This window comes from Botrytis byssoidea, assembly GCF_014898295.1.
Source record: "Botrytis byssoidea strain MUCL 94 chromosome Unknown BBYS_014, whole genome shotgun sequence".
Taxonomy (NCBI): Eukaryota; Fungi; Ascomycota; class Leotiomycetes; order Helotiales; family Sclerotiniaceae; genus Botrytis; species Botrytis byssoidea.
This window is the reverse complement of record NW_024065855.1, coordinates 606,767-621,074: the sequence shown is the minus strand read 5'-3', so window position 1 is coordinate 621,074 and position 14,308 is coordinate 606,767. Positions and strand designations below refer to the sequence as shown.

General features: G+C 42.1%; 6 protein-coding genes across 6 annotated transcripts; 1 reads left to right on the top strand and 5 right to left on the bottom strand.

Annotated features, from left to right (window-relative positions):
• Positions 1-374: 374 nt before the first annotated feature.
• Positions 375-1,616, bottom strand: EAE97_007341 (uncharacterized protein; the record flags this gene model as incomplete). The annotated part of the gene is made up of 1 exon (XM_038877856.1): positions 375-1,616. The coding sequence occupies one exon, from the start codon at positions 1,614-1,616 to the stop codon at positions 375-377; it is 1,242 nt and encodes a 413-aa protein (XP_038731341.1).
• A 380-nt stretch (positions 1,617-1,996) lies between these two features.
• EAE97_007340 (uncharacterized protein) lies at positions 1,997-3,736 on the bottom strand (the record flags this gene model as incomplete). The annotated part of the gene is made up of 1 exon (XM_038877855.1): positions 1,997-3,736. One exon carries the CDS (start codon positions 3,734-3,736, stop codon positions 1,997-1,999), a length of 1,740 nt encoding a protein of 579 aa, XP_038731340.1.
• A 363-nt stretch (positions 3,737-4,099) lies between these two features.
• Positions 4,100-5,764, bottom strand: EAE97_007339 (uncharacterized protein; the record flags this gene model as incomplete). The annotated part of the gene is made up of 3 exons (XM_038877854.1): positions 4,100-5,461; positions 5,512-5,627; positions 5,697-5,764. The coding sequence occupies 3 exons, from the start codon at positions 5,762-5,764 to the stop codon at positions 4,428-4,430; spliced, it is 1,218 nt and encodes a 405-aa protein (XP_038731339.1). The 3' UTR covers positions 4,100-4,427.
• An 898-nt stretch (positions 5,765-6,662) lies between these two features.
• Positions 6,663-7,261, bottom strand: EAE97_007338 (uncharacterized protein; the record flags this gene model as incomplete). The annotated part of the gene is made up of 3 exons (XM_038877853.1): positions 6,663-6,725; positions 6,820-6,991; positions 7,155-7,261. The coding sequence occupies 3 exons, from the start codon at positions 7,259-7,261 to the stop codon at positions 6,663-6,665; spliced, it is 342 nt and encodes a 113-aa protein (XP_038731338.1).
• Positions 7,262-8,176: 915 nt separating this feature from the next.
• On the top strand, positions 8,177-9,767 carry EAE97_007337 (uncharacterized protein). Its single transcript, XM_038877852.1, has 2 exons — positions 8,177-8,581; positions 8,638-9,767. The coding sequence occupies exons 1-2, from the start codon at positions 8,406-8,408 to the stop codon at positions 9,464-9,466; spliced, it is 1,005 nt and encodes a 334-aa protein (XP_038731337.1). The 5' UTR covers positions 8,177-8,405; the 3' UTR covers positions 9,467-9,767.
• Positions 9,768-11,578: 1,811 nt separating this feature from the next.
• EAE97_007336 (uncharacterized protein) lies at positions 11,579-14,283 on the bottom strand (the record flags this gene model as incomplete). The annotated part of the gene is made up of 2 exons (XM_038877851.1): positions 11,579-14,183; positions 14,234-14,283. 2 exons carry the CDS (start codon positions 14,281-14,283, stop codon positions 11,579-11,581), a joined length of 2,655 nt encoding a protein of 884 aa, XP_038731336.1.
• Between the last annotated feature and the right edge of the window lie 25 nt (positions 14,284-14,308).

The window sequence follows — 14,308 nt, the reverse complement described above, 5'->3', positions numbered from 1 at the left end:
TCCGAGTTTAGACGGTAGAAAAAAACTTCACGCCAAAAGCTCGCATGAAAATTTATAACGGGTACTTGCTAGTGAAATCCGAAAGTTGGGTTTGAAATCCAGTTTGGGCACCAGTAGTATGTATACATAGAACAAAAATAGACCCAATCTCGAACAATATAGAACACAATTAATCCACCAGGAGATAAATGTCAGTGACCTATCTCCGTCTCCATAGATTCGGGTAAGTTACCTAAAAAAGCACACAACGAGGTCGATTATAAAGCTTCTTCGTCCACCCGGGGAACGACCATGAACTTCTCGAGAATGGTAATCAAAAATACCTCGTACAAAAATCACCTCTCAAAAACCGGAGTTCCCCAGTCGTAGCCTCATCATACGGAAGGAGTCGAACTAAACATGCTTTTCCTCCTTGGCCTCAGTTCAGGATTAAGAGCTATCTCCACACCATAGTATCCCGCCTCTTCCGTCAACCCCAAATTAACCAACAAGATAACCAGTCCGAAGTCGTCCACATCGTCGTTTACATGGTTAAGCAAAAATGCATGGAAGATGTTTTTTTCCTCGTCCGATGCACTAGCTGTTTGGCGCGCAATTTCGACCAAACGACAACAGATATTAAGCCATCGTTCTATTTTTTGCGGAACCGTAGTCGCTTCGTGCTGTCGAAACTCAATCGTGTGTTTAAAGGGGTCTGGATATGGTTCATTAAGAAATTGAATATTATAACCCAACCGAACATCTTCGTCCGACTTGAACATTTTGACGATATCGGCCTTAGACTTGGCATTGAATATCGCTGCTAACGAGTCCTTCTCTGGACAGACGGGCGGTAGAATCAAGGGTAATCTTGCTCGTCTTTTGAGGAGTACCCTGTTATTTTTCCAATTCTTATCACTGCAGCTGAAGTTTGTCCCTGGTGCAAAATTCTGGTTGATATTCGCATGATCACGAAGTGGAAATGTATGTTTATTTCGAATTCGATGCGTAGGATGGCACAGCTCGAGCTGTCGTTCGAAAGTGAAGATTAGAGCCATCAGATTCTTCAAAACATCAAGGCTGAAGTCTTTCTTCGCAGTGCTGACATGAACGTGCAAGCCACATGATTGATTGCAGTTCAGCCGGTATTTGCGTGTCAAGATGGAGAGAATATCCCAGATGTGACGAATATTCCATGGGCTGAACATGAGTGCCGGTGTACATATTTCGATTTTATACCATTTGTAAGTATCGACAAGAGTGGTTGGAAATTGAATGGTGTCATCTTGCTTGACTATCCACAATATATCACTCGGGTATGGTTCCTTATCTAAATTGCCGTTCTCCCAAGCTTTCCAATCTCGTTCTAGCTGGATTTGAGACGCAGCTCGAAACCCGTTGGCTTTTAGCGTATTCGCGATGTGCAATTGAACATTGAGTTGACGATCGATATCTGAAAGTGTGTTGGGATCCGTTCCAGAAGAATCAATAGGAACGTCGATTGAGTGTATCTCACGACCTTCGTTCGGCTCCGGATCTTTAGTTCCTAATGGGACCGTTGCAAGGGCGAATTCAAATTCGATTCCAAACCCAACACGTTCGTCCCATGGAACCTCCTTTAGTTCAAAGTTTAACATGTGTGTAGTTGACGCATTCTTTTCCATAAATATTTCTTCTGTCTGTGGGATATTTTTAGGTGAGTGCTGTCCAGCGAGGTACATCCTCTTTGTTCATAGAAACTATTTGGGGTTCTGGATCGAGGGACTGCAAAAGGCTGAAAGGAGTTGGCGTCAAGTTGAAAGACAAAGAACATTTACATGCTTTAAACCCACCAATTAAATGAGATCGAGGTGAGAGCCTGATCAGTGATGCAGAACGAAAGCACTAGCTGCGATTTTTGAACAAGAGAAACACTCGCGTTCCCACAAGGAACATAATTTTTCTGAATAGAATAGACACAATTAAGCAGTACAAAAACTGGATTCAACGCATCAGGTGGCAAATTCAGTCTACAGAATTACCATGTTCTGCCTCCTGTACTAGGTGGCGGTGGTCTTCGGTCTTCCACCTCTCCAATTCTCCTTTCAGGTAGTACATCCTTTGCTCTCCTTATCCTATCGCTCACTACGTTTTCTTCGGCCTCCCATCGGCCGGTTGTCTCTAGCTTTCCTCCAAATCCTAACCATCCTCCCTTGGCATTCTCTCCGTTACCTTTTTTCAACTTCTCATCTTCTGCTAGGTTTCTGACCATCTTTTGCCAGTTGCCCAATCCAACTTCTAGACAAGACTTGCAAACTTTCTTCGACTCCTTATCTAAAGCCCTTCTCTTCCTCAATTCTAGTTCCGATATATCAACCGCTTCCCTTGTCCAAGCTAGGCCATCTTCTTTGCTTTTAATGCCGGAATTAGAGGTGTAGAGAATTTCTCCGATATACGTCATAAGAATTGCTTCTTCGCATAGTTCCTTAGGATTGCGCACAGGCGAGGATGTACCATCAGATGGAGCAGGTGGGTAGGCGGGTGGTGAAAGGGTTTCTGAGAGAAATTTCCATACAGTCTTCCACATTGGTGGTTCTTCATCATCTACGGTGAGAGTGTCAATCATATGTTGCTGCGGAGCTGGAAGGCTTTTCCTCGCCCTGAGGATGGAAAGAAAGATCGGAAGTGATTTCGAGATGTTAGAGTGTGTCGCATGATGAATTGCAAGTGCTGTGCATGTATTCAATAGATTTTCAGATGGCGGGCCTGCATCAATATTCAATGTATGCGTGTTGGGATCGATCGACGAAGACGATGGGTCGGAAGATGTCGAGATGTCCATTGCCCATTTGTACATCTCCATAGCCGCTTCTGGGGTTTTCTTGAAATCTAACCAAGCAGCATATGCCAAGGCTGCATCTACCCTCTGTTTCTCTGTAAATCCTTTGGTGGTAAGAATGCGCATGTAGAACTTTTCCGGTGGATCGTAGGCCTTTTCGCAGTTTTCTTCCTTCGGAGGAGGAGGAGAACCGACTTTGATTGGTTTCGGTTTAGGATTCGATGGACCGCGCATTTGGTTTTTCGGGAACCATATATCTCTCGTCGTGTCATTGACCCAATCATCCAGATGCTCTGCTGTGTTCGCCGCTCCCATCAATACGCCATAATAACCTCTTCTCCATTCCTCTGATTTTTTGGTGATATCGTACCCAGCTTTACCGACCCCAGCAACCAAGATCCCTCCCTCATCTTGTTCCTCTATATCCTTTCCATCAAGTTTCGGATCCTCTAGTCTCTCTAAAAGCTCTCTATATCCAATTCCCAAATTCTGCCAGTTGACTGGAATCAATCTTTCGAGCCCTTCCTCTCCTTCCTCATTATCCATAGTCATCCTGTAAATAACCCTCGTCCTCCACCTCCATTCTCCGGGACTTGGGAATTGGTGATTGAGCCATTCTTGATGGATTCCCCATGCCACAAATAAGAACAAATTCACACCAACATAAATGAATATTATATATTTTCCAGCTTTAATGAACTCAGATTTGAGCCAATTTTTCGTTTCCGTAGAAATATATCGAACGACAGCAGGTTTGCGATGAGTAGAAGAGAGGTAAGGAAATTGAGGACGAGGAGTTGGACGGCGAAAGGTTGTATGAGTGAGAGATTGTGAGAAGCCTGGTTTAAGACTTTGAGTGAAGAATCTTGGCGATGAAGTATTAGGTGGGCGGAAAGGTCGAAGAAGTGGTATTCTGCGTATCGGAAAACGTGGACGCATTTTGAACCAAAATGTATCACTTGAATTATGAAGCTGTTGAATATTTGGAAATATTGGATTTCAGGCTTCGGTCGCAAGTTTTTCCAGCCGGTTCGAGGCCTTACTGCATCGCTATCGACTCCAAACGGCAATGCAATAAGCTGCCAAAAGATGAAGAAATCGAGAAATTATAATGATATACAACTATAATTTAATTTGCGTGTTTTCACTTGTTTTTTAGTAGTAATCATTCATCTAACAAACTCGACATACCAATAATGGTTCATACTCAATTCTAATGTTCCATAGCAAAGCACTCTCCACAATGCTGCTTTATCACACGAAGTCCGTAGGGAGGATTCTTTCAATTATGCCAAAGATTTGGTATATTATGTAGTCACGAGATGATCATATTGTAACCCTTTATCATTTATATGTGCAAGTCGTTGCTTTTCCTACTACATCTGATTCCTTTTTGCTGTAATTATCCCCTTAACTTCAGTGGCTTCAAACCATACCGTCGAACTAATCGTCTCGAAACAAGTCATCACCATCCTTTCGAATCATTCCACTGTTTTCGTTTGCAGTTGATCCAACAGGCCCTCTATAGCATGCCGTTCCGTTGTCTCCCAGCATCCGGTCGGGTACGTCAAGAGGAGTAGGAAACCATTGGTCTACTTACTAGCTCCTGTACCAATGCATGAAAAAGACCTTATAAATCAACCCGCTTGTCAACTTCCCCCCTCTCAATCTTCAGCTCAACTCCATCCTGTCTTTCTTCATCACCGAATCCCTCATCTCCAAAGCCCATGTCTTCACAATCTTCTTCTCCATCATCCATTCTCACAAAGGTTGGATTTACATATTCTCCACCTTGACTATCCCAATCCGCAACTTCTTGAAAGAAGTCAATAACCGTACGATAACCTTTGGGCAAGAGACATTCGGTATAGTAAGGTTCACTCAGGCTAAACACTGGTGATCCAAGTGCTATGATACGCCGAGTGCCATCAGGACCTGCGAGATAGGTACCTGCCGGCTCAGGAGAGTTCAAGTAGACACGACCACGGGCTTGCATCCATTCTAGAAGAAGAGGATTCCTGTAATCAATGGATTGCCACCATGTAGCTAGAGCTGCAAAAGCTTGCATACGGGATCCCCACTTCTTCCAATTTTCCAGTTCGTCCAAGAAACGGGTTACGCCCATGGCGCCTTCAGAAACCCCAATTACATCGATCTTGGCCACCTTCGGCATAAGTTCTTCGATGACATGGTTGAAGATGTAATCGATATGTTCATCTGTATTACGATTCCCAGGAACTGTGTTTTTGATGGCATCAAGGCGGGTGGTTTTCTCGACACAGCTAGATTGAGGTAATGCAGACCAAGTCATCAAGGTGACAGGCTTTCGGCCGCGACGATACCAATAAAGTTGACCCATGTTAGCAAGAATGATGGCTGGTGGCTCGGGTTCACCTGAAGCTGCGCCCTTCTCTTGAATATACTTGACCATGTTCACGGCAGAACCAGTGTCGATTCCGCCTGCTCCACCCAAGACACGATGAGCCAAAACTCCAATATCATCCTTAGGTTCGTAAAATAGAACGATGACTCGAGTGGCAGTGGAGAGATTGGGAGATGTTAGAATGTGGATATGTGGAGAAGTTTCGGGAACATTGAGAGGAAGAAGGATCTTCTGGAGGCCAAGGCTGAGAAGACGTGTCATTACTATATCACGGATGGCATCTAGATTTCATATTAGCCTCAGTGAGATACTGCAGGTAAATTGAACTGACGATTCATGGCTTCACGTTGCAGTTGATTATATCGATCATTTTTGGTAAGGAAATACTTGAAGTAAGCCTTTGGATTTTCGATAGATCTGATTTCATCTTTCTCGTTGATGAAGTATCTGGGTACAGGTTAGAGGTCTTCGAACCGTTAAAAAAAATAGGTATAAATATGAGAGATGTATATATACCCAAGTCCATCAAGGGTAGGTTCAAATTTAGGGTCTTTTGGAAGACCTGAGGGTAGCCGACGAAACATGTTGGTGTATCTTGCAGTGTAGTTAGATTGGGTTTCGTTGGAAGTTTTAGTAGACAATTCGAGTTGTGTTGACTTATGGAGATGATTTTCAGAAGAAGTTGAGAAGATGGTGAAAATCACGAGAAGAGGGGTTGTGAAAGAAACCCAATCTAATTAACCTAGTGAATGGGTGGACCGAAACTTAATAGTGAAAATCAAAATAAAAGGAAGTGAATATCTATATCGCAAAGTATTTGAGGAATATAGTTAAGTGTTCAACTTTGAAGTTTGGTGAGGATACGAAGTTTGTGTGTTTGGGTGGTGCTTTGTTTGTGTTTGTGATGGAAGAGGGTTGCATTCAGGACGGAAGAAGAAGTGAAAGTTTTCTGCAAGGCTACCAAGTATAGATGAGAATAAATGCTTAACTCGGGAAATTGCAGGTTGAGTGTCGAAACCAGCAGCGATGAATTTTCTCACGGCAACTACCCATTAGAAATATCGACCTTCGCCCTCTGCGTGTGTAGATATTTTACATCTTATGTGAATGTAGGTTCGGATTCATGTTGCTACAACCTGACCAAGGAATGAATGACCTTTGCACGACTCTAATATTTGGCAACCAGATTCCATTCAGAGATGCGTAGAATACCTATTGCCATATTATGACATCCAAACAGAGTAAGTCGAATACTTCTGTTCTTCCTTCATTTTATCCACTTCATCATCTTTGGATTTGCCTGCGGTACCAGTGTAAATCTCATTTCCATGTCCATATATGTTACATGTCAACCGCCGGAGTACTTCTGCAATCGTACATTCGTAATTGGGCTCGTAGCTTTCAGGTTTCTGGACGCTTACTCGCAGGTCCGTATATCTTTTGTGCCTCACCCTCCATTCATTCGATCAAAGTGTACATTCTTTACCAACTTGCTTTCTTAACACCCGGTAAATCTCCCGACAGCGCATTCATTCTGAAGTTGTACTGTAGTCGCAGGTATATGATCAGCAAAATCCGCAAACCTACATTCTCTCTAATATCCCTCGTATTCCGGAACCATAATAAAAGAAGCACATACCCTGGACATTTTGAAATCCCTCAAGATACCTCTTCCTTTACCTCCCAAGATGCATCTATTCCTAATTTGCGTTGGTCTTGTATAACAATGCATTTGAGTCAATTCCAGTTGTGCTTGGAAACGAACTCTAGGAGGTAGTGAAAGATTGCGGATTATGTAGCGAAGAGCTTGTCTATTCGCACGGAAGTTTGTCTGTCAGCCATTGGACTTGCAACATAGAATGGGATGAGCCAAGTATTAATGTGCGAGATGCGGTACGGTGAATGAGATAATGAACTGAAACTCAAAGGAGGGCGGGACTTGAACAAGCTATAATTGGGAAGAAGAAAACATACCTTTCAGTCTCATGCTCAGCGAACACTTGTCGCTTAGTATGGTCACGGATGACTTTGATGTTTATAAAACATCCTAGATCAAGCTTTTTGGCTCGAAACATAGACATCTTGAGAACTGTGGGAGTTGAACGTAAGGCAGTCGCTGAGATTGAGGTTGCGGAACTGCATGATTTGGGAGGATTGTGAAAATTGTTCATGCCTTATGGTTGGGGCTTTAAGTTTAGGTAATCCATATATGTTGATGCTAGAAATTACTTATGGCAAGCATATGACTGCTGAATATTGAATATTGACATTCAAATGCATTTTTAAGCATTGATGATGAATAAATCAGATTGTTCAATCCGGTGATGTCTGTGTGACAAGTATATATATCACTTATATGTCGCCAGCGACGACACTGTTACATCAAGACATCCATCCATCGCAGACAGCAGTCTGCCTACACGCAATTCTCCTTTGCATATAGCTTGATAGATATGGTCATTGAAGACTAGTGGCCTCCCTATTACCTTGAGTCCAATACAACCATAACTTTTGGAGCGGCAAAAACCTTGAGGTCATAATATTTGGTGTCTCTTCTTGGAGGTGATAAGTTTTGCGGATCGAGTACCTTCATTGTTGAGAACATTGAACCACTTCCTGTAATATATCACCAGTTGCAGCATTACCTTACTGTTTTTCTTTAGATCTTAAGGCTTAAGAGCTAAGTGGCGTCATGAAAATTTGACAATAATCATGGGATTTGCAGGAGTCTGGATTGTAGTTCAATAAAGAGAGACTCCAAATTCCCAACTCCAATTGAGACATTCGGTCTAGAGTCACCGCAAAGTGCTTCTTCCAATAATTTAAAAGATTGAAAGCTTTCAGCTAGTCTGCCTGTTTGAACGATTGGATGACTGGGATTGTCATAACCCAATCTACCTTCTCATAGCTCCTTCCAATTGTGTATACAAAAAGTGCAGTTTTCTATTCTATCGTATCGCAAAATTACCGCATACAATACTTCCATCTTCAGTCCTTGGTATCCAGTCATCAAGTCATACTTAGCTGTCATTAATAGATTCTAGTTTATTGCTATGACATTAGAACACTTGCAGCTCTGAAGTATCTTCTATCAAAAGTCATAATATTGCCTTGCTGTGCTGCCTTTCTATTCAGTACGAAGCCCATCTCGGACGGACTTCTTTAATCGACCCTCAACCGCGTCAATCCAGAGCCCGGGAATTCTTGTTCCCAGAGCCCAATCAAATGTTCTCCGTCTTTTTGCGGGGAACGTCGCGCAAGAAAGATGGGTACTATACCTGCGAATTTTGTGGCATACAGTGCAAGAGAATACACCATTTGGAGCAGCACAATCTCGGGAAACAACATCTGGCCAAAGTGGAGGCTACCAAAGAACTTAAGCCTACTGCAAAGACGGCACAGTCAGTGACATGCTCCTCTCACTGTTCTAACTTCACAGTCTAATAAACTTGATCAGGCAGCAAGGGCCGAGAATGACCGTAATAGTCGTTGGCAAAGCCAGGAAACGATATCAAATATCGCACGACGTGCTATACGACGCTTCTCCATATTTTCGGAAACTTTGCGACAATCGTGCCGTTTCAGTCCTGGACTTCAGCTTTCGGGTAGAGGAGGAATGTGAACAATTTGGAATCTTTATCTATTGCCTTGAAAATCAGGATTTGAATATTCCCACTCCCATAGGGGTGGTGCCAGCACTGTTAGAGCTATATTTCGTCGCAGCCAAATACCAAGTCAGCTTCTTGCAGGATAGGATCATAGACCACCTACTAATTATGAAGCGCTCTCTACAAGAATGGAACATTAAACGTTTGTACGACAATACGAATACTACATCGAAGCTACGTTGGCTTTGCGCTTGTGATACCACTTGTATTCTTCGTTCCTCTGCGAAAGAGATACCTGCTTCACAAGATTCAATTGAGTATAAGTTATTAAGAGCAGCAGAAGAATGTCCCAAGTTTGCATTTGATGTTTTCCGGGTCCAGCTAATATACAATACCTGCAATTGGCCCAGAACCTACATGCATGATTTTCATGCCTGCGAATTTCATTGCCATGAAGCTGATAAGCTATGCCTCCACATCAATTTTGACGGATCGCCCAGATTGCCTGGTGGTTTTGCCAAAGCACGAAATTTGGATGGAACTTTGAGAGATCGCTCAAATGGAAGGATCATAAGGAAAAGACGACGTGATCGAAATGGCGCCGAGGGTAGCATCGACAGATCAGTTAGAAGAAAGGTCGAAGCGGTCATTATAAAAGACGAGCCCAACACACCGTAGTAAGAGGGGACATAGAATCAGCTCTTCAATGGTAGATACAAAGTCTAAGTCGCCTACATCAGTAACAAGATGACGAAAACGATTGTATTTGAAGTAATATCGTTTCAACAGAATGTGAGCTTTGTCAGAAGAGGATAGTGGCTTCGCATTGGATATGAGGATGATTGGATTACATAGCTTACCAACACTATAGAAGAATGCAGAAGAAGAGAGAAGAGGCTGTAAACATCATCATCATAACGAAGGAGGGAGACAAGTCAGAGCTAGATCACCAAAAATGATAGCATTGAATATGATACCCAACATAACTGACTGACTGACACAACGTTCACATATACCAATGAACCACCACCTCGGAATCAACTATCAATTCAGAATTTTGTCCAACAATCCCACGCTTTATAATCCAAATCCAACAAAACCTCTCAATGTTCGATCAGTGAAATACACGATCAAATCCCCCACCAACTGACTCGAAAAATGCCATCCGTCTCAGGATACATATTCCAATCCGGACAGTCAATCAATCGTCATAGTTATATCTTTTGACTATTAACTCACCATGAGAGAGACAATAAATTCTTTATTTGAGAATCAATTAACGATTATATAGTAAATCATACACACATACACGGTATCATCAAAAATACATATCTCCTCGCTTTATTTATTCTTTTCTAATGAACACCTACCTAGGTAGATTAAGCACATAAGAATAAACACTTGGTAGATACATCTCTTACATATCCGTTCTGATACAAAACAAAACCATACTACTCAATAAAATAAAATGCAAACCAAATCAGCATCAGTACTACTTATTATACAGCAACGTTAATCGAAACTCTACACAAATTAAAAGAACAAGAAGCAAGGAAGTGGAGTGATAGAGACTCAAATAAATGATCGATATTTAAGTATATAAAGTACCTACCTACCAGTCCTATCTACCTACATAGATAGATAGCTACCTATTGTGTATGTAAAAATCCAAAAACAATTATTTACTTGTTTACATATAAAAGTAAAATAAAGGAATAACTACCATTTCCAAATACATATATATATATACATACCTACCATGTACATACATACACATGCACAATAAATATATGAGCAATCAAGAAACAGCAAACCAACCCATCCATTCATTCCCCCATCGCACCCTCCACAAAAACAGCACCCACCCACCTATCTCCTCGCCCCATCCATCATCCATCCCTCCCAAACATCCCCCTCAAACCAAAAACCCCTAAACATCTCCGTCAACAAAACCAAATCAAAAATAAAAGCACAAAAGGAATCTGGAGCGGCAGGGAGTCGAACCCTGGACTTCATCGATTTTTCAATTATCAGATTCTGGTAAGAGATTTGATATTGCAAACGAGGCACTCTACCACTGAGTTACAGCCCCTGATTTGTATTCTGTTGTGACGAAAATGGAGTAATTTAGGAATATATTGTACAGGTTTTAAGGTGGGGAGATAGAAAATGAATGGACACCCCAGGGGGTTTGGGTGTAAGTGGGAATGGTGGGGTGGCTCGGTGGGAGATGGGAAATTGTGGAGTTTGGGGTTTCGATTTGCAGGAAGAGGAGGGCTTGGAGGAGAGATCTCGGGAAATGTATTTTATTTATTAGCTTGGGTACCAGGTAGATATACAACACTCATCCAAATCTCTGACTGCAATTACTATGTATACTGAGGAGGGGTTTTGATCATATATTTTATTTGCTTGCTGGGTATCTGAAGTATATATATTTCGAGAATTCTCGGACTTTGAGATATACCTAAGAGACGAGATGAGAAGAGGAGATAAAATGAAATCAAAAATAGAACAGATGCTAAATATTGAATTTTGAATATCGCGCGCAATGCATGGACAGGTAGATAGCCTTCTCATATCAATCCACCAATTCAATCCTCTCGGTCAGAAATATAAATAAATGCATGTCCCAGACTGACTCCTTATTGCAGAAAAATCAACAGCAGAAACCGACGCAGTAAGTAAAGTTTCCCGATAAAGCCCCTCTTAAGCAAAACTCACCATGCTAAACTACCCAGATACGCCAACCAGCAAAACAAATCCATTAATCGTTAAGTATAAAAAAAATCAAGCCCGCGGAGCAGTTTTACTCATATAAGTATCATGCTTCGCAGTCCTATGAGTCAACTGTCCACACCTTTCACAGATATGCGATAATTGACATTTCGTTCTCTTCCTAATACACGTACCCCGTTGCCACATTTGACACGAGGCAAATTTTAATTCGATTGTAGAATCTTGTTGTCCTACCTCTTCAATATAATGTTGTTGGCGACGAGACGAGGAATGAGAATCTTCAGGCCAATTTGCTGAGATGTGAGGAGAATTTGCTTGTGAGTGACCATGATCAAGACGTCCTTCTCGACGGAAGTGACTGGACTCTCCTCCTGTACGATCAGGACGTTGCTTATCACTCTTGAGAAATGGATCTTCGTGCTCATGATAAATGCTTCGATGACCTCCATTACATATAGAGCAGATATGTCGTAGAGTACAATTTGTGACTCGCACGGCGCATCTACCGGCGTTCCAGTCTCGGCAGGTTTCAATAGAAGGATCTTTATTCGCTGCTCGAAAGTTTGGCTGGTATTGATGATGATGGAGAGAGGAATGCTGAAGATCGCATTTCAGACACAAGTGTTGAAGTCCACAGGCTTTATTGCAACGTCCTTTATAGTTGTAGATTAGGCAATACCCAGGTCGTAATGGTGCTACACCAGGTATATTTCGTGAATTTGAAGTACCTGGTTGACTAAATGAAGGTTGGGATTGAACGAGAATTGATGAAGAGGTGGCTTTTGAAGGTATATGGAGATGGACTCCGGAATCGATAAAGCATGGCTCTGGATCTTGTTCCTCGGATTCACTATCACTATCACTATCGCTTGAATCAGACTCCTGATTTATCTCAACTTGGGAAATAGCTTGGGAGATAGATTGATCGTCATAGGAGTCTGTATCTTCATCAGTCGACCAACCATTCATCACCTCATCATCCTCATCACTTGAACTAATTTCAGAACTAGTTCCTGAACTTCGCTCTGAACTATCCTCTTCCGAAGACTCAGACTCGGAATTTTGAATTTTGGATGGCTTCTTTCCATTTGCCTTTTGCGATACAGAAGTTCTGATGCTAGACTTGAGACTTGAATTGGATGTCTTTGGTTTCTTAGTGATGATAGAGTCGCCGTCATGATTAGTATCATCTTCAGTAACAACGGCTTTTCTTTTTTTAATACTTTTTCTTGAAGACCCCTTCGAAACTTCATCTTCAATGACAGTGGGACTATCACGAATATTGAGGACATCACGTATAGCCTGAGAACGTTTTGTATTTCCAAGCTTGCTCGTAACAACGGTACCAGGTACAATTCGAGTATTTTGTGGAGAAAATGACGACAATGGTACTCTCCATGCATTTGCCAGCTGCTCATCATAAGTCCTGGACTCTGTAACTTTCTTTCCTGGTTCGACGGAATTTTCGGAAGCTTCACGATCCATATCGATATCAGATGCTCCGTAAAGATCCTCACTTGGTGCTTCGGTTTTGACATTTTCTGAACTATGCTTCTGCGATCGATCAGTCTTTTTGCTTTCTGGAGGAACAACTCTTGTTGAGGGTGGATTTCTGATAGGAGCTAGTCGAGTTGTTGAAGATTGCTTTGTGACTTCCTCTGTAATGGACTTCTTCATTGTGATCTCTTGAAGCACACTCATTTCTTGGTCTTCGTTGATTACTTGACCCACAACTGGATGAACGGTTTCATGACTAAACCCCGGAGTCTTATTTCTTCCATCTCCAGACTTAAGATTCTCATCTTCTGGCTGGACAACTTCTGACTCTGAAGACCTTGGCGGAGTGCTTTGCCGTGCACTCGAACGCGCATCTCGATCTGAAGGGGTATCAATAATCTGCGAACGATTCAAAAGCACAGTATCTTCAACCCCATCAAAAATCTTCGAAATATGCTCTGGTACTTCTGCCGGCTCCGTAATTCCTGTACGATGACAAGTTTCTCCCGGTGAATGGCAATGAAATGCGCAAACTGGCAGACCAGAATCATGAACATCTCTCCAGTCCGTATCAAAACCTCTGATATAATCCCGATGGAAAAGATCCACCAGATGAAAGTCCGCAAAGATGTCCGGATTACCCCTCCCAGAAGAAATGAATTTCTTACGATTATCCCTCTGTGATGCAGTTGCAGGTCCCGTTTCTCGTCCCCAAGACCAAGCTGCTGATGCCGCAGAATACCATCTCAGCAAGCTTCCTTTTGAAGTATTGTGATATATCTCTTCTGTGTGAGCATGGATTTCCTGCTTGTATTTGAAATCATAGACTCGTAAAGCATCAATCGTCTTGTTCATTAAATCATTGAGTCCGAACTCCTCAGCCACATAATAAATCCATCTCAAACGCTGGGTATAGATTGGATCGATGTCCTTTGGGGGATTTGGTACTTTTCCATGGTATGCATAGAGAGCGATACATGTGAAAGCATCATATTTATTCTGAGCGCATGTGAGGGTAAATCGACCATCAACTTGCTTCTTCCGACGACAAAATTGAGCAAATTTGGGAGAAAGTCGAGTCAATGGCCGGGTATGAAAAGTGATTTCTTGTTCTTTGACTCCACCGTTGCAAATTGTTGCGGTTTCAATTCCTAGAATACTATGAAGTATTAGCATTCAATTGATACGAAAGGATATCGAATCCCTTACTCTGGAGTGATAGGCCAATCATTCCTATTGTTTGCCTCATCAGAAGCCATGGTGGAAGAATCAACGGAGCTTGAC

Coding starts and splice junctions, on each gene's coding strand:
- EAE97_007337 (XM_038877852.1), top strand. CDS start 8,406: ATGTTCTCCGTCTTTTTGCGGGGAACGTCGCGCAAGAAAGATGGGTAC. Junction 8,582..8,637: donor CCTACTGCAAAGACGGCACA/GTCAGTGACATG, acceptor AAACTTGATCAG/GCAGCAAGGGCCGAGAATGA.